Genomic DNA, 24,198 nt, shown 5'->3' with positions numbered 1-24,198 from the left:
TGCAGACTCAGACTCAGCATAAACAGTTTATGAAAGACTCCACACAGCTGGGGGGCACAGGCCTTGAGGACAAGGGGACTCACTCCGTCTGGTCCAGCAGACTTGCCTGAGTGAAGTCTCCTCATTTGCATCTCAACCTGGTATTGAGTGAAGGTGATGGGTGGGGGAGGGGTGTCAGGAATCTCACAGGAGGCAACATGTGAAGAGAGAGGCTGGCACAGTGGTGTGGCTCTGGATTCCAGGCTGACTGCAGGTGAGGTTGTGGGGGTGGGAGCAGACACTGTGGTGTCGAATCTATTGAAAAACAGATTCAACTCGTCTTCATTAAATATACTAAAGTTACTGTTTAAAAGAAATCATGTGATGGTGAGGGGTCAGGTGGGAGTCGCTGATTAAATGATTATCAAATCATGCTGGGATAATGTGAGTTATCAGGCTTCAACAAGCTTAGACTGAACATTAAGCTTCTCATATATATTGAAATATTTTCTAGTAAATTCAAAACTAATGCAAAAAAGAAGCATTTTCACTCCCAGCCTGAGATTTGTGGATGTCACTGCAGCTGCTGCGAGTTTAGGGTTGCCCCAAAAAGTTGAGCCGCACATTTAAAAAAAATAATTTACCTCAAGTGTCACGCTCCTCACCTCATGCAAATGTGAGTTTGAGACCTGCGCATGGCAGTAATGGATTTCCAAAGCACACGAGTAGCAATATTTTGGCAGAGGAAACCTTCTGACAGTGAAGCAGAAGATATTCTAGATGTTTTCTTACTGGTATACTTATAAAAAATACACAGAAGTTATGTCCCAGTGGAATCGTTTTATAGTTAAGCAGTGGATTTATTATTCTTAACAGAATCCACTCCGCCCCGATACTCAGGCAAGATAGATTTCTCTAATAAGTGAGATGCTGCAGAGTGGAGAGAGCTGCTGCAGGACAAATTATGTAATGATGACACTGTATCTAAGTTAGTCCTTTTTACTGCCTGATGAACTACATTTTTCTAGCATACTGGCCAACATTCATGCTTCCATAAATCACGCTCTTTCAAATAATCCTGGCCGGCACTTCCACCACAAAAGGAAAAAGTTGCGCGCTGAAAAAACCGTACCGTATATCTGAAACAGATCTTGGGAATCCTATTTTCCCCGATATCGATTTTTCAGCACATCAATTTGGATTTCTGCCAGCGTAACACGTGCTCCGCAGGTGGAGGCGAATGTAATCTGTCTATTGTTAAAAAGGAAACAGTATTTTTCCACTAACACGTCTACCAGGAGGAAAACAGGCCATTATTCTGAAGGATACCCATTGTGCAAACTGCAGACACACACATTTACAGTACAAGGCGCCTCATTAAAGCAGCTCAGCAACATGTTACAGCACTCATTTCTCCAATGCAGCTTTTTCAGGCTGTGCCTCAGCTAATGTCTTCTCCCAATGTGGCATTTGCCACCATGAGGGTTGTTAACAGTGCACCGTCCGATGCTGTCGCATCTTGCCTGTGTTGGCTGCAGGCTTATGGAGGGAAACAGCATATAAAGTTCACAGCTGAATAATTGATGGTGTGTTGGATGGGTCACGGGTGGCAGCGAGGAAGAGGAGGTGGAAGTGGAAGGCAAATGCCAGTAGATGATCACTGCACTCATGTCAGCCTGTGAGGGCTTGTTAGCAGCTGGATCTGAATAGCTCTCTGCTACACGGAGATATCCAGATAATGAGATTTGGGTAATGAACCAGGGTTATATAATAGTCATATTCCATCGCCCAACTACAGAGAGATTTTAATTTGGCCCGGAGAAATAATGGTCTTCTTCTCAATCATTGCAATGAGTAATTTTCAAAAGCTAACGCTAACATTACATTGCAATTAGAGCACTTACACAAGAAAGGCAAAAACAAGACCATAAAATGGAATAAGAGTGAAGTCAGTAATCCAATAATGCTTGAAATCGGCTAAAAGTGTCGCCACTGCCGCCACGATTTTCTGAGATTTCAGTTTAGATAATAAGCTGTTAAGTTTTAGCTCTATCATTCCTCAAATGATTCAAAGACATCGAATGATCTCCCAAAACATCAAACATTCATCTGAAAGAGAGACACAAGTAAAAGCCAGCTGAGGCCCGATTCTACGTGTGTGTTTATCATCCAAAAGGTGCGAGTGTGCGTGTCTCTGTGTGTCAGAGATACCGACAGACTGTGCTGAATGTGAACAGAGGGTTCAAACAGCAGGTGTGCCGAGCGTCCAGCCTCCCTCTCATCAACACCAGCTACATCGCCGTCACCACGCTTCTCAGATCGAGATGAAGGCAAATAAGATCAGGAGTGATTGATGCTGCTCGCCACGTTTAGCGCTGATTTCTTAAAGCGGCTTCGGTAGCATTTTTAGACTTGATTGTGGAAGAGAAGGCAGAGCTGGCAGAGGTGGTTACAGATCAGAGTTACACGTTACTTGTGTGCTCGTCTGGCAAGCGTGGAGTGATCGATTTGCAGGTCAAACAGCATCGAGGCATAGGTTTTCTTAGGGTGAAATTATAACATTTTTCAGCTTATTCAACAGCTTTCGAAAGACTAATTCAGAGGAAAGGCCTGAAGAATGTCCTGCTTATACCTCGCATAATGATTTTTTCAGTCTCTCTCTATATAATCTACTGCTTATTTTTTCTCTTAATCTTCTGGTCTGTAAAATGTCAGAAGAGGTGAGCAGCTTTCCTGAAGCCATGACATGTCTGGTTTTGTCAGACAATCAGCCTGAACCCACAAAAATATGCTTATTAAAGATAACAAAAAGAAGCAAGCCTTCACCTGAAACGGGCGTTTTACCTGTTTTGGTATTTTATATAGAAGTGCAGCTACAAAAATGAAAGAATATGATCTTCATGAAGAGGTTTGTTGCATTAAACTGAATTATCCCAGATCTGTGATTTAAAAATCCGATATTCTGATATATCAGTCCATTTTTTTCTTTCTAATACACAAATCACAAAGAATTTCCAACATTTGTTACGTGTAGTTTTGCATTTACTTGCGTAGCGGCTGCCGGACGCTGCTCAGATCGGTTGTTGCCTTTGTGGCATTCCACACACGCGGCTGCCACAAGGACGCTGCAGAGTTCCCTCTGGGCAAACAATGCAATGTCAATACTCAAAAGGTGTTTCTCTCATCTCTTCTTTCCTTTTCAGTTTTTGTTTATCGGCTGTTATAAATACAGATACTCATAGATTGGCGCATAGCTAATATTGGCCAATAATATCAGCCTGCTGATAAATTGTTTGGGCTCTACTTTTCTGTAATGGAGATTAACTTGCAGTCCTCCAAAATGCCAACAGCATACAACTCAGTGTCGCTTAAATTACATTTTACTGTTAAAAAAAAAATAACACTGGTGCTACTGTCCATTGCTACCTCGAATTCTGACCTCAAAACAACGCCTCCAGCATTGCCCTCCATCACGGCTCCTTCTCAGTGCAGAAACCATCCACCTTCTCTGAACCTCTCAAATACAGCGACGACCAAAATTGTCAGAATCAGATCGAGTTCAGATCAAAACTCCAAGTTCCTTCCGGTCTCTTGTGTCTTTCTTAGTTCCAGCACTTCCCTTCTTCCTCTTGATTTCTTTGGGCCAGTTCCACAGTCGAGGCTGATGTTCAGAAACACCCGCTGCTTGAACTCGGGGAAAAGCTCATGTTTCACTCTAATCTAAGCTGCTGTTAGCTGTTGATTTCTGAGTTCTGCTGTGCAGCAGAGGGAACTCTGTGGCTTCGTTTCCTGCGGTTATCCTCAGGAGAGCCAGTTTCATCACAGTGTTTGATGATTTTTGTGACTGAACTTGAAAAAACCTTCAGTCCTTAATGTTTTCCAAATAATTGACCTTCATTTCTTAAAATAGGCTAATGATGGACTGCTGTATCTCATTAAGGGACCAGGACTGTTTTTTCCATGCAAACACTACATCAGCACAATATTCAATCATTCAGGAGGAAAAAGTTCCACCTGTTAACCTTTGAAAAGGTTCAGCTGTGAAGTGGTACACATTCGAAATGACAAACTCATGAAGCTGGTTAAGATACTGACAAATAGATGCAAAGTGGTCATTGAGACAAATGGTGGCAGCTTATCTTGGTGCTGCCTCTGAGACACTGTTGTTAATCACATAAAGCCAGACGCCCCCCCCCCCCCCACCCTGTTAAGGATAAGTGGAAGAGAATGGATAGATGTGTGGACATAAACCCAAACGTGTTGTTTAATTGAAGAAATGCTTGGTTTTGCCCGACAGCGCAGCGCAGCTATTCTCTAACTTAAGACTACCGTGACCCATTTTGAAATCTGAAAATCTTCCACCCAAGCTTTTAATCACAACTCTGATCATGACAAATCTAAGATGAAGTGTTTTCTCTGTTGTCTTTTCATTGTGATCTCCCTTGAAAATCCTTGAAATTGTCCTGGAATTACCACTGATGAGGATATTCTTAAGTCTAAACTCTGCAAACCATCTCTCTGGCAACAACACCATATCCCCACACGCCGTCACAGGCTGGACGACTGTACGGTCACACATATAAACACACTGAAATTCATTTGCTTGTCCAGGCTGAATCTCTGAAACAGCTCCACCTCTGCTGCCTGATGCTGTAACTGCAGCTCCATTCAATTCTTTAACTCGATTATGAGATATCCTGTTTTAAATGTAACTGTTTAGCTGGCAGATTTAAACCATTATTACTATCTTGTTATTGCTGTAAATGATTTCTAATGGCTCACCTACATTTCATTCAACATCTACAGCTGTGGCTCAGACTTTGGAAATGACCAGTGTCAGGAAAAGAACAATAGAGAGAGAGCATAGCCTCTAATGAGTTTTAACAAACTTGCGATGTGTTGTGTAGATGTCCTTGTCGTCCCTTTGAACTCAACTACAAATCAGTCAGTTAACCCTGCAGTCACGTTGCATTTGGTTATGATTTAGAAAGCTGCAACACTACCAGCTGCTGACACTGTGGAAACAGCTCTATGGTCAGAATATCCAGAGACTTTATAGAACAACAGTATATATTAGTAGTCTAACTATGATGTCATACCAAAGTCACACTATTGTGTTGTCATATTATCCTATAAGATGTAATGCTTTTAGAATGTGTAAATAATATATTTCCAGTGCTTTGTATCCTGCTGCAGTGAGGCTTTGGTCTTATGTTGTTGTTAGTGTTGTGCACTCTGAAGGGTCGAGTACGGGATCCATGGTGGACGTTATTGTGACATTACCCAACCAAACTTTGATTGTAGAGACCGCACTATTTACCCATACATAATTTACTGTTAACATTCTTTTTAACATATATTTTAAAATCGTTTTTGAAGTAAAAACTGAAAATGATCGAGCTTGTGACTAGAAGTTTTCTTTTTTTAATATTGTGTGAGGGTAAACTGGAAACCTTTGGACTGATAAGATGGTGTCACCTTGGCATTCTCAGAACTGTGCTGGGAATCTTTTATTGACATTTTTATAGACTAATAAAAAAATCAATTAATTGGAAAAAAAATAACAGGCAGATTATTGAATAAGGCTTCGCTCAGTGCATCATTAAATCTAAACACTGGAACGTTAATTATATGTAACCTTGACATTTATGACTCTACAAGAACTCAGCGCAGTTGAGAAAAGCGGCTGAAATATAATTGAATGCCACTGTGAGTGGGATCAAACTGTGCGGACATGTGACCACGTTCAGCAGAGCCACTCACTGAAAACTAACCCAACAAGTTTGTTCTGTTTTTATTGTGTGAAAAACTGAAGCGGCTCACGCTGACACGAGTTAGCTCGTTATATTGATCATATATTGCCTGCCCGGACCTCCTGTAGGCTACCTGTTAAATACCAAAGCTTGTTTTTGGCCATTTGTGCCGATGCGTTGATCAGATATTGATTATGGGCGCACATATGCAAGAAATGCAAAGCCAAAGAATGCGCGTGTGTGCAGTGGAAGCAGTGCTGAAGTTAAAGTCACCGTGCAAATGTCAAAATCTTTGAGGTTTAGCCTCTCTCTCTCTCGCTCTCTCTCTCTCACTCACTCTCAGAGCTCGTGCAGGCTCGCTCTCTCTCCCCTCCTCGCTCTCTCCTCACACTCAGCCAGCCGGTGCTGCAGTGGCTCAGTCGCAGAGCGCTAGCGCGGCTGCTTTTCCGCGGTAACTCGTTTCATCCGTCGGGACACGACTGCGTCCACGGATCGTACATGCAGCCCTCCGTTTCCGCCGCTTCGTCTCCAAACACGCACCCGTCCGACCCGCTTGACGTCTTCCGCGCGGACTCGGCGTCTCGTTCGTGCGTCCCGATTGCGTAAAAGTCGTAAGTAGCTAAGGGACGCGCTGTCCAATAATCTTGATCGATCGCAGGCCGGAAGCACGCGTTAGTTTAGTTTGGACAATTGTGTCGATGTGCGCGGAGATAGAAAGTTGACCGCGTTCTCACATGATCGCCGCGAGCTCTGCAAAGTAAACGACTCTGTCCCGAAAATATCCAGCATGCAATGCATAATTAATCAAGCATTATGCACAAACACACGCCGATTAATTATTTACTCGATCTGCTAAACACTTGCAGTTTAAAGTAAATAGGTGTCCGCCACAGTATCTGCAAAGCGCAACATAAAGTCCAAACACACTCCAGGGCGGCCGGACACGTGTTGAGTTCAGTGTACGTTTAGCTGTGGGATTGTTCAGAACAGCCCGACCTTACAGCTGCAGCACCGGGGTCAAGCTGCTCCGGTTCAGCTCACCTTGAACCATGCTGGTAATGTGCACGAGTCCTCCGCGGGCAAACCGCCCAGCCCGAGGCCACGCGGCGCTCCTCCGGGCATCTCTCATAATCCTTCTCCTCCTCTGGCCACGGCCGTCTGCAGGCAAGAAGAAGCTGTACATCGGAGCGCTGTTCCCCATGAGCGGAGGCTGGCCGGGCGGTCAGGCGTGCATGCCCTCCGCTCAAATGGCCCTGGACCTGGTGAACAACAGGAGCGACATCCTGCCCGACTACGAGTTGGAGCTCATCCACTACGACAGCATGGTGAGTGCATGTGGAGGAGAGTCAGAGGAGGTGCGCACTTAAAGTGATGTGTGTGTGTGTGTGTGTGGTGTCAGCCCCTGAGGGATGTCATGATCTGCCTCTCAGATTATCACGAGGGCTCTTGTCATTTTCTCAGTTCTGTGAGTGTTTTGTTCAATTCTTTTCTGATGAAAAACAGAGAAAGAAATCCTGGCTTTTATTTCCAGTTTTGATTGCAGATTTATGAAATTATACTGGCTGTCTTTTTTATTTTTTAGGATTGCTGGTTTTCTCCAAAGTTAAAGATCATTAGGAACTGCTTTAATGATAGCTCACCTCATAAGGAGAGGTTTTCTTTGAGTATTGTAGATTTTGGGGTCATATTTTTTGAACATCATACTCTTTGTGATGGAAGCGTCTTTACTGATGTTTGCCAAATACCAAAAAATCAGGTATCAGGTGAAAATGTCACTTTTTCTAAGGAAGTGCTTTGGTTCTTTCATGTTTTTATCTATGGGTCACCCCGCTGACAGCTAACCCCCCAGAGTCTTTGCACTCCGTGCCACATTCATTTTGCTAAATGAGCAAACACACCTCCTGCTTGTTGCTCATCAATCATTCATCATGGTGGTATTTTAAAATGTCAGCATTATCGACCAATATAAATCCAATAATCACCCCTCCAGCTTGTTCAGATACTGCCCTTTTTAACCACCCACGCCACCCAAATCAACCTTAATCACAATCCGGGTTATTTCTGTGAGTGAATAATCCTTGTCTTTGGGTTCTCACTGCTGCATATCCTGAAGTTTTTCACTGAAAGGAAGTGTTTTTCTCAACAGTGGGATGAGTGCAGACACAGATTTGTTTAAAAAAAGCAATCCTCTGTCTCTTCTCTTGAGGGTTGTTATCAATCATGCTGCAGGACAGATGCCTGGAGAGTTGGCTGGGGCACCAAACAGTTAACTGCACAGGGACTGGTTAGAAATTTGCTACGAGCTTTATTCTGATTGGTGTACAAGGCTCTGCATTGGAATCCTGTTAAACAGAATAGCAGGGAAAGAGAGCGTGTGTGTGTGTGTGTGTGCATGTGAGAGAGAAAGAGAGCGAGAGTTGGCATGGCAACACAGTTACTCTTGAAGCACACCACAGAAACAAACAAGGATTCAGCTCTGTGGAAATATGTGTGCAAAATCATACGCTGGATGTATGCAGAGCTGATGGCACAGAGCATTTTGTTAGACATACACCTCGTTCTTTGCACTCGAAACAGATTAAATACGTGCGTGTGTCCTCCGATTACAAGTGTAGTGAAGCAGGCATCTGCAGATGTAGCAGCCATAAACATAAAAATAAAGCAAGGAAGAGATTTCAGAGGGATTGGAAAACATCTCTCCTCGTGCTTCAGGAGTCGCTGGCGCCTCCGGCTCGCGAAATAGATGCAGATCCTTTTTGAAGGGAAAAGCTCAAAGAGGCTGGTGTAACATTGTCTGAATGATACTGGTTAATTCCTTGATTTTAAGTCCTAGCGGGAGGGGGAGGGGGAATTTATTGCTCCTACTCTGGGTACAGTGTGGTCAGAATGAGGTTTTTACTTTTTGATTGCAAACGTTTTTCACCTGGCTGGAATGGTAATGAGGATGACAGTCTGAAAACCAATTATAAAGAAGGAGATTAATTATGATATTTGCATGCAGTTATGAGAACCCATTCCACATCCTTGTTTGGTCTGAGAAGAGATCGGCACATTTGAAGCACAACTTGGCGAGATTAAGACGAGGGTTTAAATGGCTCTTTGTTTGCATCTCGAGATGAAGGCTGCGGAGTGTAATTATGCATCAAAGACTCTTAACTGGAATTTATTATGATGAGAAACTTTTATTGCATCTCTAAATGATTAAATAAAAGAAATGCATCAAGGGAGACCTATTATGCATATCTTCAGGTCCATATTTTTATTTGTGTGTTCTACCAGGGTAGCTTTGCAATTAAGAAACAAACATTATTAACGATGTGATCCTCGTTCACCTTAGTGCAGCCCCATTTTCGCTCCTCTTTCCTTACAGCTACCTCCCCTTTTCCTTCTGATTGGCTGTTCCTGCAAAACAAAAGGTGGGTGAATACTGTCTGACGTTGTCATATTTTGGATATCTGCTTTCTTTGACATCTTAACAAACAAAGATTAGAAAAGACAATGCAACTCTGAATAGCAGACCGTATAGGAAAGATGGACATAGCCTCCTGGTTCTCAGTTATTGGTTAGCAAAGTTCTTTGTGAAGCCTCAATCTGAGTGTTTTGAGGTCGCTGTCAGAGTTTGGACGCGACGAATGAGCCGTGGATCAGACTGAGAGAAAGAAAGTGAGAGACACTGCAGTTTAATAGGCTAGCAACTTGTCACAGCGTGCGACTGAAATTTACGACGACGAGAGCCGTTTCCCCACAGACCTATAAAACCAGAATAATAGGTAAACAGAGGAAAAGAGCTTCACTGGCTTCTTTCGGAGCTGGAAGCTACGCCCGTGTTTGAGATGCAGCCCAGCAAACATGGCTCAAACCCCGATGTCATGTCCCTGGTCATCTGATCTGAACTGTAAGACAGACGGGTGTTGATGTTGTTTCGAGCTAAACTACAGGTTTAGTGTTTATCAGATTATGAGAATGAAAGAATGAAATTAAAATGTGGTTACTCAGTGGTAAAACAGATATTCATCTGACAGCTTCTCCACATAGAAAAAGTAGTATTACTACTGTAGGCATTGGCCTGTTTTTACAATATAGGCTGAAATTTGAAGGAATTTACATTCTTTCTCATTTATATTGTGCTAAACGTAGCACATCACAAACGCTGTAGCTCTGCTCCTTGTGCCCGTGCTATGCACCCTGTGATGGGAGTCCAGTTAGCTCAGTAGAATGAGAAATAACCTTTGTGGAATATACTTTTCTTTCTTGCAGCAAAGTCTAACAAAGACCTCCAGGCCATATTCAATGTGTATGTTTAGCTCATAAGAAAGCTTTGGTCTGACTTTTGTTTTCAAAGTGTTTTTCAACCACAACTAGACGTCGACAAAAGACCACCAGCTTACAGTTATTCAACATCGCAGTGTGAGCTGGGAGACTAATATACTCAAGAACTCCCACTGTCTACACTCCCGGCCTCATAGCGGGCAATTGTAAGGTAGTCTGGCACGAGTCGGGCTGTACGAAGATGTGGAACAAAAATGTAAATTTCACGGGGTAAACTTTTTTCTTCTGATTTATAATAGTGCAACAACATATATATATATAATTCCATATTTATATATTTGCTTTACAGTTAAATGCTTTTCCTGGATACTAAGGATGTCACAGCACAGGTCCACTTAATAGCATCCACCATTTTGATTCAGGCATGAAGCAAAGGACTTCTGGCAGCAGTCACCTTCAGCCGCCAGCACAACCAGCTGCTCCTTATACACACATGGAAATGTCTGTTGTGGTGCTTCTTATGTGTAGTTGTTATTTAGAATCAGATGGCACTGAGAGAGGACGTCCTGTTGTAAAACCTTTACAGACTAACGAGTGTTTATAAGCAGAACGACAACATTTTACTGGTAAATCTGCAACAGTGTGGATTTACTTCAGTTCAGACGCTTTAGCGATGGTAGATCTGCAGAAACTAAATTCAAATGTGGACATTTTTGTCCAGGAGCAGGTGTAAATGATTATTTTAGCTGTTTGGCTCTATGCACTCCCGGTCATTGAGGGCTATTCTGCAGCCAGAGTCTGTACAATGGGATTAATAGGAAGTGAAATGGCTCTTGTAGATCGGCTCTGGCTGAGCTTTTGGCTCACAGGGATTACTTGCACATTCACTGACCTCATTATTTAAAACTTTGTCCATCTTTAATGTGAGCATCGAGCGGTGTAACAGTACACCCGTATGTGGCAGAAAATCAGAAAAAGCAGAGTAGTTCCACCTCTGACGTTTGACTTAGCAAACAGGTGACAATTTGGGCGGGGAGTATGGAACGATGTCCTCAACTTGTTCAACATCATAAAATATTTATGAAGCTCTACACTTAATCCCAGCCTGTCTTTTAAATGGATGAATATACCCCGTGGTAGCAGAACGGCTTGTTTCTCTGGCTATTCTGGCGACAGCATCAGACTATTTACAGCCTTCTGAGATGTGCGCACACATGCACACACAGGATCGCGCGCAGACACGCGCTCTCCACACAGGCTGTTGCCATGGATATATCAAAGCCGAGACTGCAAACTTTGATCAATTATTAACAGTGATGAGTGAGACGGTGGAGATGCAGAGAAATGGCGGTGAAACAAGGTGCTTCCCTCACTTCCGTTTTTGATTTTAATTGGCAGCCGTGACACAATTTTCCATCCGCTGTGGCATAACTCGTATCCTTCAGTGGTCCTCGTGCATGTCCGTTGGCACACGAGCCTGAAGTGTGGTGCCAGACGCAATTATGAGGAACTAAGGAGATGTAGCTCTGCATGCTTTGAGATTCAATATTCAGGCGGTCCCCCAAGCCTGATCATATCCCCTATTCACACTTTTGATATTATTCAATCTGGAGTGTAATTAGATGGCATATTATGACGACCAAGTGTGTTTTCTCATTCTTCCTAGCTCAGGGAAACTTCAGTTTCTTTCAAAGCTTCTCGCCAGCTGGGTATGACTGATTGGAGAGACTACATGGGCATGTTAACATGACACCGATATTGGCTGCAGGAATTTCAGCACCAAGGACAGCAGCTGAAGTGCCTATCTTTTGTGGGGTATGTGAGTGTGTGTGTAGTTTTATGTACACACACAGTAGCATTAATCTGGGTGTGTGACAGAGAATGTGAATGTGACCATGAATGGCATTGGGGGCCTTCATTGCTGCTGCTCTCATGAGCCAAGGAGGAACAGAAATGAAAGTAGAAATGGTGACGACCCCAGGGGGCTGTAGCAGACAGACCTCCAAGAATAGCAGAGATTCCTCAGCCTTTATTGCAAACCTGCCAACACCCCTGCTTGCCTCTGTTTTTTTATAAGGAGGCCATGTGCTTGCTGATTATGTTACCAAAGGCTTTGTTTGTAAGGTGAATGACTGAAACATTCAACAACTGGAACAGATTTTTTTCTTGCAAGTACATCCAACTTCTGCCACTTACCTTTAAAGCCTGTTAATATTACATGTGGAAACAGCACAAAACGAACAGAGACTGTGTATAGAAGATATATGTTGCCACTGTGGAAAGCTTAGTTATCAGGAAATGGTAGCAAACTTGGTTAGCATGTATAGAGACACTACTGGTACATGACACAAAGAGAAGTATCTGACAGTTAAGGCTGAATAACATGCAAAAAAGAGAAAAAAGAAAGAAAGCACACAGCTAGTCGCTACAGCTACCTGCGTCACCACGCACCTGTCGGTCAAAGCCGTCGTGCCTTAAGTAAACATTTAAACAACAAAGAAATCCCCCCATGTTAATCTAATTAAGGGAGAAATTAGCTAGTGTCCAATAGGGATGGGTACCGGTATCCGGTGCCATGATGGTCCAAAAACCCGAAGAGGAGAGTCCTGGCCCCTAGCCCTGCCAGTGTAGCAGAAATGATGAGGATGATGATGCAGCAGCAGCCGTTCTTCTCTGCGTGAGGAGCTTAATGTTGTTCGTGTGTAATTTACGTTGAGTAGGCTAACCACGTTATTACATTAATGCATGTAAGGTGAACTAGCAAACATCATCATAGCTACATGCGGCTGTCTTCTTGTGTGATGGCAGATGCTCCCTTCACCCTGGCCAAAAAGGCTAAAATGACCAAAGAAAAAGTGGAAAACAGTTAAACATGAGAGGTTTTTGGACAAAGTTTGTGTTTTTTCCATTGTTTAAGCACTGCTTCCAGCCAAGAGTGATACCATATATGCCCCATAGCTGCAGAAAAGGCTAACATTGTTATCTTTTTACAAAAACCAGCTGAACACGAGAGGTTTTTGGACAAAGTGTGTGTTCTCCATTCTTTAAGCACTGGCACCGTTTCAAAAGTACCGGTTTGGCACCGGTATCGGATAAAACCTAAACAATACCCATCCCTAGTGTCCAATGTTTTTCTATATTTCTCTTGTAAAGTTTGACACCAAGTGGCCTTTGGAGGAACTGCAGTTCCTCTAACAAATTAATTTTGTCGTATTAGAATCAGAAAACCAGTGGAGTTGCCTCGTGCAGCAACTCCACCAGTTGAATTTTGATGGTTCAGGTGTTAATTTTTGATTTATAAGTGACCACTTAATGAATCTGCAACGCTATAACAGCAGTTTCTCTCGTAGCTTCTATCTATCTCCCCTCACTCGTGATTAAAAACATCTCCAAGATTGGTCAACATGCTCAATTGGTGGCTTCAGCCATCTTTTATATGCAGTGTGTGGTTTTAAAACAAAAAGCTTCTGTATGATGGGTTTGGCACTGGGTTACCATGAATTGATGTTTGAACTTTTCCATATCATTTTCATCTCTGCACAGTGTTCCCATTATACTATCAAAGGTTTCATTTCTTGCTTTCATAGAAAAATGGCATGATTGAAAAGTACAGCTATGTAGTCTGGTGCTATTTCACAATTGTGTTCAAAAATACACCCTTTCATTATACACCTATTACTGCCTGCTAACCATTTCCTGTTATGTTATTCAAAGTGAAAAGAACATGGAATAAGTAACTGTTCAAAGCAAAATAACTGAATCACCTTCGTCTAAGCTGGTTTTTGTGTGCGTGCCTCCATCTGCTTTTATTATAATGATTAAGGGTTTTAATAGCAAAATTAACTCGAGCAGCCTGTTCAGGGATCTTACAAACACTCTGTTACGATTTAAAGGGCTTCTGTTTAATATTGGTTGCTCAAGGCATTTTAAAATGTTTTTTTTAATTTGTTTTCTATTATTTGTAATTGTCTTTCACAACATCAGTATTACTGTTTTTTTTTTATTTCAAATCAAACATGCTAAATTGTATATATACAGAAAATAATTGCAGGTTTCCCATTGTTATTACCACTGTCATCAATGCCACAGTCACACTAAAAGAAACAGTGGCTGGAGACTGCGGTGCGATCACAGTTATTGCAACTACGTACTTGCAATTTGGTTGCCTTTGAAATGGTTACTTTGAAAAGGGGGACCAGGTCTGTAAGCACTCATAGTCAGCTGGTGTCTTCAGAGCGACTGTGGTGCGTCAAAACGGCGATAAAACAGCATTCGGATGGAGTCAGTCTGCTACCAGGCTGATCAGGATGTGATAGAGACTGGGGTCAAGCTGGTAATTACGAGCAGCCTGTTTGTAATAATACGGAGATTAAATGATAAATCAGCAAATAGGTTATGATGTGTTGGCATCACATTAAACAGAAGTTCACATTAACTACTTATAACTACAACAAGTTGTTGCTGCAGGACAGCGGTTTATCTATGAAATGACACAGCTGCTTAGCAAAACACATTTTCTAGTACCAGAATACCAGTTGAGTATTGCAAAGAAATGTGCACTCATCACTACTCATCAGTGCAGACTGACTCCGATTGATTGCAACGTGTTGGCAATCTGTCTGCATTTCTAAATGATATAAATAGACAGCAGGTATTTCCAAAGTTTTGCAGATCTGTGATTGCAGTCACTGTGAAACGTGGCTCGAACACTGGGCAACAATTTAGCTGTTGGTAGATGAGAAAAAATTTCAATGCAATAACTAGTCAGCTACCATTTTGTTTCTCGTTTTGTTTTCTAGTTGTGAGGAGGTTGCGTTCCTGTTTTTCCTCAAGTGTAACCAAATCATTATATCCTGGCTAGCTAGCCTAGTGTGCTTTGTGAACATTTCTAAGCTCCAAAGCCTGACAGCATGCCAAACTTACGGATGCACTATTTGGATCTGCTGTCAGTGACACCAGGCTGATCCATGTAGTTCACTTACACGTTGTTCTGTATTTTTTTACTCAACCACAAACTGTGTTTAAGTGAGCTGACATGACTGGAAAGCAAAGCTTTCCCTCGCTCACTCGCTCTCACTCCCACAGTGTAACTCTGGAAGTTTTTATGTCTCATCAGTATATTAATATTATTTCACTTGCTCTATGCAAAGAGGTGCACACACAGTGAGACTGAGAGCAGAGGAAGAAGAAACTGGCGTGTGAGTAAAACTCAGTAAAGTGCAGCAAAGACTTGTCATTAGGTCATTATGGAGCACTGTATGGAGCACTGTAACAAAAAATAATTTCCCCCAGGGATCAATAAAGTATTCTGATTCTGATTCTGATTAATGTTTTTTGTAAATGTTTATTTTTATGTGTCTTGGGTCTGTTGGGTTTTTTTTGGGGGGGTTTAAGTCTTTGATTTTTTTTTGTCCAATTTATTTTATAAAGTTAATAAAAGTATTCCTCAGAATACTAGTAGCCTCAGTGAAGCTATATGCAGTCTACTTCCTGTAGCCACAGTGAAGCTACTCATGCACTGTGTAAGAATGGGAGCATCTGATCTGAGAGGCCTGTCTTTATCATTCTTTGATGTCATACTGGTTCTGATGGTCCATGACCTTTACTCATGCAAAGCCATGTTATGTTTAAAAAATACAGATTCTTTTCTTCGGCTCTAACCTAAAGGAAATATGTTTTTGATCCCCAGCGACTGGGTTTTTGCGCTGGTTTGTCATGAATTGAAACAGCTTGAGTCTTTTCTCGTCTTGCTGCCCAGTGTTTCAATTTTGCTTCTGTTCAAGCAAAGATTTAATTTCCTGCGCGCACAGAAACAGTGAATGATTGAAAGCTTCAACTATGTCTGATGCCATTTTGCAATTGTGTTCCAGACTAGACCCCTTCATTTCATACCAGTGCGGCCTGTTAGCCACATCATATTAAGATGAAGGTGGAAAGTGCGAGGAATATCTAACTGCTGCTGGGTAAAACTGAATTTGTTTTTTGATAAACACCAGTGTCAGGTTTAATGATGGTGCCGTTTCACAGAAAATGAAAGCCTGTTTTATTGTAAATTTACTCGTTATCTGTAATAATTAGGCTTTCTACCTGAGAAGTAGTTTTTGACTAATGTGTGCCGAATGTTTGTTCATTTTCTTTGCACACATTCAGCTGCAATCATTAGAAGTATTTTAAAGTAAAGCTCTGCATGCAAGCCTGTTAGTGTAACTACATATATACAGTATAGAGAGAGCGTTAGCAAAACCCTGACTAAGCAAGTTGTCTCAGTGTGAATTCTTAAAGAACGTCCACGAGGTCAGAAACTGCACTTTTAATTCTTCATATATTAGGCAGCAACTTATTTGCGAAATTGATGGAAACAAGCCGTTATTAAACGTGTAATGTGCTGTGGTAAGGACAGATTGATGAAATAACTCAAAGATAATTAGCGTGGGCGGTGAATTACTGCTCAGAATGAAGTTAAAACACTGTAACACAAGAAAACTAACAAGCTTCTCCTCAGCATGCAGCCAGCCCACAGCCACAGTGACAGAGAACACAAACAACCTTCGGGAAAGACACTGTTTAACAAGCTGAAGGCGTCAATCTTCTTCATATGAAGATAAGGCAACAGTTATTTTTATGAGGAGCTGAGAACCATGTGGTTTGTATCCAGCTGATTTCACCCAGTGAGCTGAAGTGATCTGTGAAATGAGCAGGTATGGTGATTGATGGGAAAGAAGACCTGCAGCCTGTCTGCGTTGCATTGCACAGGCTTGGCTGTTTCTGTTCAGTTCAGTTTTAGTTATGCACTCAAAGTGAGGTCAGTGCCTTACATGACCGTGAGAAACCCGACAATTCCCTTTGAGCAAGCACTTACCCTAAATAACACAAATGTTGTGAAGCTGTTTACCACGTCAATATTAATTGTGTTAACCCACCAAATAATGATAGACTGAGGGAGCAATTTCACACTCATTCATTCGCCTGAAAACTTTAATCACTGAAATGATTCGGCTTTGGTCAATATTGTCATGAAGTAACAGAATTTCTGCAAAGATAAACGGCAAAATCCAGCTTAATTCAGAGGTCTTACAAATCCACTCAAACAGGATCCACAGTGGGAGTTTGCACTGCTTTCTACTCCCAGCCCGTCCATCTTTTGGAATTGTGTTTTTCATGGAGGGCTAAAAATAAACACATCAGTTTGTTTGTCAATAATTAAAAATATCAATTTGATTTAAAAACATAAGCAGTTGTTTTGCTATTATTAATTATTCTGTGCTTCTGTCAACACCACCCATCAGAGTCAAGGGGCGGGGCCTAATCAAACACTGACCTAATCAAAAACATTGATTTGTTCCGGGCTCGCAGTGGGTATTTCTCAGAGTTTGTATTGCACACTTGTTAGTTCCTATTGGACCAGTACACTCAGGAGTCCAGACATTCGAGGACAGGAGGATGCAGCGTACTCAACGACATCTGCTCAGCTTCATTGTTTACTTTACTGCGTTTTATGATTAATGTTTACGATGAAAGTAGCACATAAGAGACCTAATTACCTGTGTTCTTTCCAAACACACACACGTTTTTAAAAGCCCTCTGGCAAGATGCTCAGCTATAAAAGGGCCGTTAATGTGAAATTATTTTAAAAGGTCATAAACACTGGACTCATTTGGATGAGGTAAAGAAGTGTACACCGGCAGATTAAATTCAATATTACTGATTATTCAAGCGACAGTTCAGCAGTCGCTATGCATCTATACACTCACTGCTCATCAAAGAAAAAAACACACAGAGCTAATAATTCAAGTAGACTTCTATAACTTATAATAGGCAGCTGGTGTTTAGAATACAGTTGGATAAATATTAAAAATGAATAATTTGATCATCTCTGGAACAGGCCTGACATTACTCTTCAGGAACATCATCAATATGCAAGTCCAGATGTTTCTGCTCTTGGTGAAAATGCTCAGTTTCCTCTCTGTTTTAAAATATTTTTAATGTTGGTTTTATTGGAAAATAAGGTGTCATAAACAAGTTTAACACATCTGAACATCATGAAATAAAGACAAGCAAATGATTCTGTTGAAAATAGAATACAACACTCCAGTGGTGCATCATGGTTCACTAAAACGATCCAGTTATGAAGCTTACCTTTAATCTGAAAATGAACAAACCATCACCGGTTAGATATCATCTCTGTGATTTATATCCTGTGTTTACCCCCGAGTGAGAGGTGAGGGGTTTTGAAAACAGTGTTCTGGGAGCAGGCTGTTCTCAGCAAGCATCATGAGCTCCGATTGGCCGATCAGCTGATCGCTGAGATGAGCTGGCTGTTAGCCTAATGGGACCTGACATGTCACAAAATGTTGGAGAATTTTTGTAAATATGCTCTATCTCAGCAAATCAACGAGATAGTTGAAATTTATAGCACTATGTTCTCACCTTAAAACTCCTAAAAGTGTATTTATTGTAGGATTTCAATGTTTTACTTGCAGTTTGGTGCTTTGCTCCCGCCACTGCTGCTTGTGATGTAGTTTGAAATGCATTCTTGGATACCTGGCTGCCACAAGTCCACACCACCCCCAACCATGAGTCTGTTATCTGGGTAACCAGTCAGATGTTAAGGTGTGTTGATAAGCTGCAGTGACAGTTTAAATTATTTCATGGCACAATAAAGCACAGGAACCATGAAATAATGCAGTGTTTCCCAACCTTTTGGAGCCACGGCACACATTTCACTTTAGAATCACACGTCACGCCACCAAACACAAATGTCACAAAAAGCATAATTTCTCCCCGCGCCCAGTTATATACCTTTTTTGTCTTTCTTCCGACCACTGCTCACGCTGGGCCTTCATCTGGGTCGGAATTTTCTCCAGGTCAGATTAACTACTTTTCAAATATTTATCTATTACTATTACACGCTGCGTTGTCTCACTTGCAGCATGACCATGTAATTTCTTCTTCGTCTTCTGTCTTACTGGCAGTTGGCAACCCATTTAATTAGAGCAGGTAGTTATACTGTCCTCTAGTGGAAGAGAATGTAATTGCTCTGCCCGTTATTCACACTGGTTGCTTAGCGTACCAATCAGGTGAAACGTGATTATCTCCATGGCACACTTGATCATTTCTCATGGCACACCTATGTGCGCCAAAAATCAGTCTCCTCGTGGACTCCTCATGGTTAAGTGCAACAGAAAAAAAGTAGCCACTTTTCAGTATTTATAACTACTTTAATTGTATTATTTTCTAACATGCCCATTCTGTTTTTGTAGGGGTGTAGTTGCTCTGATTGACAGGTGGTTGCCTTCTTGGTTTTATCTCAGCTAACTCGAGTCACTAAACTGGACCTCTAAATTTCTTTCATGTTGTCAGAACGTTTTTAATCCAAGTAACTGACAAATATTCTGACCTTATTTACAGTTATTTGTACTAACAACTCATCCAAGAAATGAATTCTTCAGTTTGGTGAGCAAAACTCTTGTATTATGTTCTGTCTGTCCCATGGAGCCTTTTGGACTCTCTATACTAACCAAAAGTTTGGGCACTCTGCCTTCAAATATGGTGACTTCTGGCTCCAGAAAGTAAGATAATGGTAGTCTAAGGAGCTTGGAAGGAAAAGGTCCTACTACGATGACCTGGATGACTGAGAACCTTCACACATATAAGATAATGGTATCATAAAGCTAAAACCAAGGCATCGAAATGGGCGTTGATAGATCTTATGGTTCCATGGTGACTATGTTTATATAGTGCCTTTGATCAATCCTACAGGACACAAACAGAAAGGTGTGGCGCTCCTAGTCGAGGAGTCGTGACAGAGGCAGTGATCTCGGCTGTCTAGGGTGGGCAGTGACCGTCATGATGGCATTTTTAAATGTCTTTGTGTGGTCTTTGCGGTTGAAGTTCCCCCTTTGATTAGGATCAATCCAGGAAATCATACAGCAACATTTACGTCAGAAGTCTGGCTGTCAGAGCTGCTTAATGGGGCTCTGATTGAATTATTTAATTGCATGTAAACGTAACCACTGTAATTCCACCCAATCTAAAGTTAATGGAAAACACATCAATCAACAAGAAGCCCGGCCATTTCACATTCCTGAGTCTCGACTGGTGATTACCACTTCAGAAAAATCACAGGGCTGCCTCAACGAGACAATTCAGCCATCGAGACAAACGCCCCAATTAGGATCTTTATTGGTTGTTGCCATCACCATCTGCAATTCGATTGCTTGTGACACTCATCTAGAGTGTATTTTTTTTAGCCATGCATGTGTGTGTTTGTATTTGAAAGCCATATCTCTTCTTCCATGCCGAATCATTAGATGTGTCAGGCCCGTTTAACTGTGACTCTGATGAGCAGTGTGGTGCAGACGTCTGTAATGTGGCTGACAGAGTGGTGATGGATCATTCAGCCACACTTTCGCCACCTAGACACGCTGTAAATGACTTTATTGGAGGTTTGTAATGGCTCGTGATAGCTGCCGTTGTGATCGTTGTGCTCGCTTTTCTTTGTTTCTGCCTGTTTTTCTTGTTTTTTTTAATGTCCTGATCTGTCAGCGGCGCGGCGCGTGTTGATGAGACACGGCGATGCGGGCTGTATGGATGCTGTGAAACTCTGCAGATAATGCATTTTTCTTTCTTACTGCAGCTCATCTTTTCTCTTCAAATTTGCATCTGCTTGTTTACTGCTCTGTGCTACTTTGGTGCCATTTTCTTCTACTTTGTCGTGACCCTTTCTTGTGCTGCTCTTTCCATTTCCCTGACTTGTCCTTTTCTTTCTCCTACTTGTCTTTTCAACGCACATTTGCATTGGCCTTTTTGTGACTCCACTGCCTCGATGTCATTTCCCTTTACTTTATCTGCTCTCTTCTGTTCTCTTACTCTATTTAGAGACGCCTCCATCTCCCAGTCTCCGCTGCTTATTTGTTTCTTTTTTTTCCTCTCGCTCCTCTTTTTTTCCATCTGTCTCCTTCAGTCTTATCGCCTCAGTTTTTTTCTGCATCACCTTCTGTCTCGACTTAATTAATTTCTGTGTCGATCCATTTAAAGCTCACTCTGTCGTTTTTGTCCTTCCAGTGCGACCCAGGAGAAGCTACAAAGTTGCTGTATGACCTTCTGTACACCGAGCCTATCAAGATCGTCCTGATGCCTGGCTGCAGTGGCGTCTCCACGTTAGTGGCTGAAGCAGCTCGCATGTGGAACCTCATAGTGGTGAGTGTCTTCCTTCGCGCTGTTCCTGTTTTACTCCAGATGTTTACATTTTTCAGACAAACGTGAGGCTTAACCTGAAAATCTCTTCACATAATAACAGCCAAAGTAGAATTTGCCCATATTTACTTTCGTGATGTGCACATAACGTCCAAATATGTGTCCATTATTATTTATATCCCTTTACTCCATAAGAGTCTGAATATTATTAAAATATATAATATTTGATATATTGTTAAAATCTTGTTAACAAGCGGTCACACAGGCCTAGCAGCAGGATAATAAGGCACTGAGTGGCTGGTTGGTTGTAGACAGTCACATGGTGAATTAGTGGTAAACAGTAGGGGTGCAACGATACACAAAATTCACGGTTGGGTTCGGTTCGATACTTTGGTGTCACGGTTCGATATTTTTTCGATACAAAAAAATGTTCATGCATTTTTAATTTGTCATTTATTAAAATTATAAATATATATTTTAACTCAAAAGTACAGTTTTTAAATTTAACCCTAACCCTTGTGCGTGTTTTTTATTTTGACAGCGAATGCGCACCTGCGGACCACTTATGTGCAGCCCTGGTTATTTAGCTCATCATATCGCAGCCACAGAAATTCTTTTGTCCATGAAACCATAAAGCTGCACTTTCTTTTTGCCTTATAGTCTGATTTGTCATAACTTCTCCGTTTTGTGGTAAGCTTTTCTTTGGCTGTCACTTCTTCACCCTGACCTGTCTTATTTGGCTCAGCAGAACTGAAATGCTTTTACACACACACTCACATAAGCTCAGCGATTCTCTGCGCGATCAACCTCTCACATGTTTAAGCTGCGGGAGATTTCACTTGTCATGTTTGCATAGTAAGCTAACGATTAATAAGACGATGTCAGAGGAATTGGTGCACAAATTATCATCACTCACAGATCAGTGCTGTCGCTCTCTATACACAGTTCGCACGATTGCAAAGTGAAAGCAAAAAAACAAGCGCAAATTCAAACGCGACTTCAATATGTCACATATTGACAGTGGCTCACCGATGCCAATGACATAATTACCCAGCTACATTTCTGAAAGAATGCAAAAGCATTGACATATATTTTTCCTACAATAGCCCGACGGGCAGGGAAGAGAAAGATTTTGGTAGCCCGACTGAAAAAAATCGCTAGCTCCAGGACGTCGGGCTAGCGATATTGCAAGCCCTGTATCTGATTGAGGAATCACTCATCTTTGGAAAAGAGAGTTTATTACAGAGAAATGGCTCTTTCCAAAATAAAAGCTATACTATCCGCTTCTTCTGGGCTATATTCTCAGCAGCATAAGGAGAATCATGTGCTAACAGCTGTCTAAATGACTCGGCTAAAGTTAGTAGCATGCTTGCTTTTTTTTGTCTGCTTCCACTTGTCTTTGCACTAGGATGATGTCGGCGTAAATGTGCAGTCATATTCGTTGTGTTCCCACTAGTGCTTTCAGGTTAATCTCGTTGAAATGACCTTAACGCCACAACACGGCAAATCTCCGTTAACGAGCTACCGCCGATCGCTCCGTGCATGGGGCTAGACGGCCAACACGTTAACGAGCTAACTGCGCTAACACACTAGTTCACACCAATGTAATTGAGCATTGCATGGCACATCCAACATACTGTTTTACTTTAGTCCATGACTCGCTTACCTTCAGGGTCATACGTCACATGAAAACCAAAATAATTCCAAACGCCAGATCTGAATGAGGTTCAATTTGCCTGTTGCAAGTAGAGCTTAACTTCTGTCTCGCTAGCTTGCCCTGCGCTCTTCCTTCTGACTATGCTGTCTGTGTTGAGCGCTCAGTGGATCTGCGCTCGACAGTGCAGCCTAGGCGGAGTAGTCGAACACAGATTCACTGAGCGCTCAACACAGACAGCATCGTCAGAAGGAAAATTGATAAAATAAATTACAAATGTTGTATTGTTCGATACATATGCGTACCGAACCGAAAGCACTGTATCGAACGGTTCAATATCGATACGAATATCGTTGCACCCCTAGTAAACAGGTATATGCTGCTGTGCTGTGGTCACTGGCAGGTTGCCACGGTTGCCCACAGTTTGCAAGGAAGATGCTGACTTGTCTGCAAAAACTTGCCAAGTATTCACTGAGCAGCAGTGAAACTTTGGAGTGGATGCAAACCTGAAACTGAAACTGTTCACCTTTAATTAAAGTAAAGTTGCATTTTTGTGTTTATTGCAGAGGTCTCGGTTTCCAACTTGCATGAAACTTTTTCATGTTTCACAACTGCTCAGCAATTAGTTCGGGAGAGCTTGTAGACAAATCGGCTTGTTCTACCAATGATGGGCGACCTTAGCAACCTGCTAGCAACCTAGGCAGGTTTTCAATGTAGCACTCTTTTGTTTTTTTGCATCTGATTTCACCTAGCAACAGTAGGCAACTACCAACAACTATAACTGTCAAGGTTAAAATATAGACAGCATTTGGTTGCCACTCTTCTTATTTGACTTTAAAGAGAGTTGCCAGGTGGTTGCAGAGCGGCCTCTGAGTGGCTGAGGCCTGACATCTGTCTCTAACTGTCTGCTGACTTCTGTCCATAAAACAAAACCTTTTCTTTATTTCCTGGATATCGTTCTGTGTTTTTGTTACTTTGCTGCCTACAAAATGGATTTTTTCTCCACCATTTTCCCCTCAGGAGTGCTGGTGTCATCCAACTAGTGCTTCCATTTTGGAAGCTTGTTATGTGTTTTACAGTCATGAAACTGAGTTGTTATTGGACTTTTAAAACTGCAGTCGTTTATGAATGTAGCCAATCATTTTCCCTTTCCAGTGGCAGTAAGTGTGGGTAGTTTGGTTGGATTTCAGCCAAGCTATTCCCTAGTTTTACGCAGCAGGCGCCTACACTATAATTAGTAGCAGGAGAAACACAAAACTGTTTTGAATAATAGTAAAAAGTTTTATAGTAATTAAAGTGCTTCATCGTGTTTTTTCAGTGTCAGCAAAGTGGGTGAAAATAGTATAA

At 41.8% G+C, this 24,198-nt stretch overlaps 1 protein-coding gene across 7 annotated transcripts in view; it reads left to right on the top strand.

The window, feature by feature from the left end:
* Nucleotides 1–24,198, top strand: part of gabbr1a (gamma-aminobutyric acid (GABA) B receptor, 1a) — a 130,626-nt gene that overhangs the window by 42,037 nt on the left and 64,391 nt on the right. For 6 of the 7 annotated variants that reach the window (XM_026183912.2, XM_026183904.2, XM_026183908.2 and 3 more), the window contains 2 exons: nucleotides 6,897–7,057; nucleotides 21,066–21,200. In XM_026183912.2, coding sequence (XP_026039697.1) covers nucleotides 6,897–7,057; nucleotides 21,066–21,200 — 296 coding nt within the window. Of the gene's footprint in view, nucleotides 1–6,130; nucleotides 6,788–6,896; nucleotides 7,058–21,065; nucleotides 21,201–24,198 lie in introns of those variants that run through there. The other variant, XM_080308536.1, reaches the window with a different exon arrangement.

This window comes from Astatotilapia calliptera, chromosome 11 (assembly GCF_964374335.1).
Source record: "Astatotilapia calliptera chromosome 11, fAstCal68.1, whole genome shotgun sequence".
Lineage (NCBI taxonomy): Eukaryota > Metazoa > Chordata > Actinopteri > Cichliformes > Cichlidae > Astatotilapia > Astatotilapia calliptera.
The sequence above is the reverse complement of the archived record's forward strand: the minus strand, read 5'-3'. Positions and strand labels throughout refer to the sequence as shown.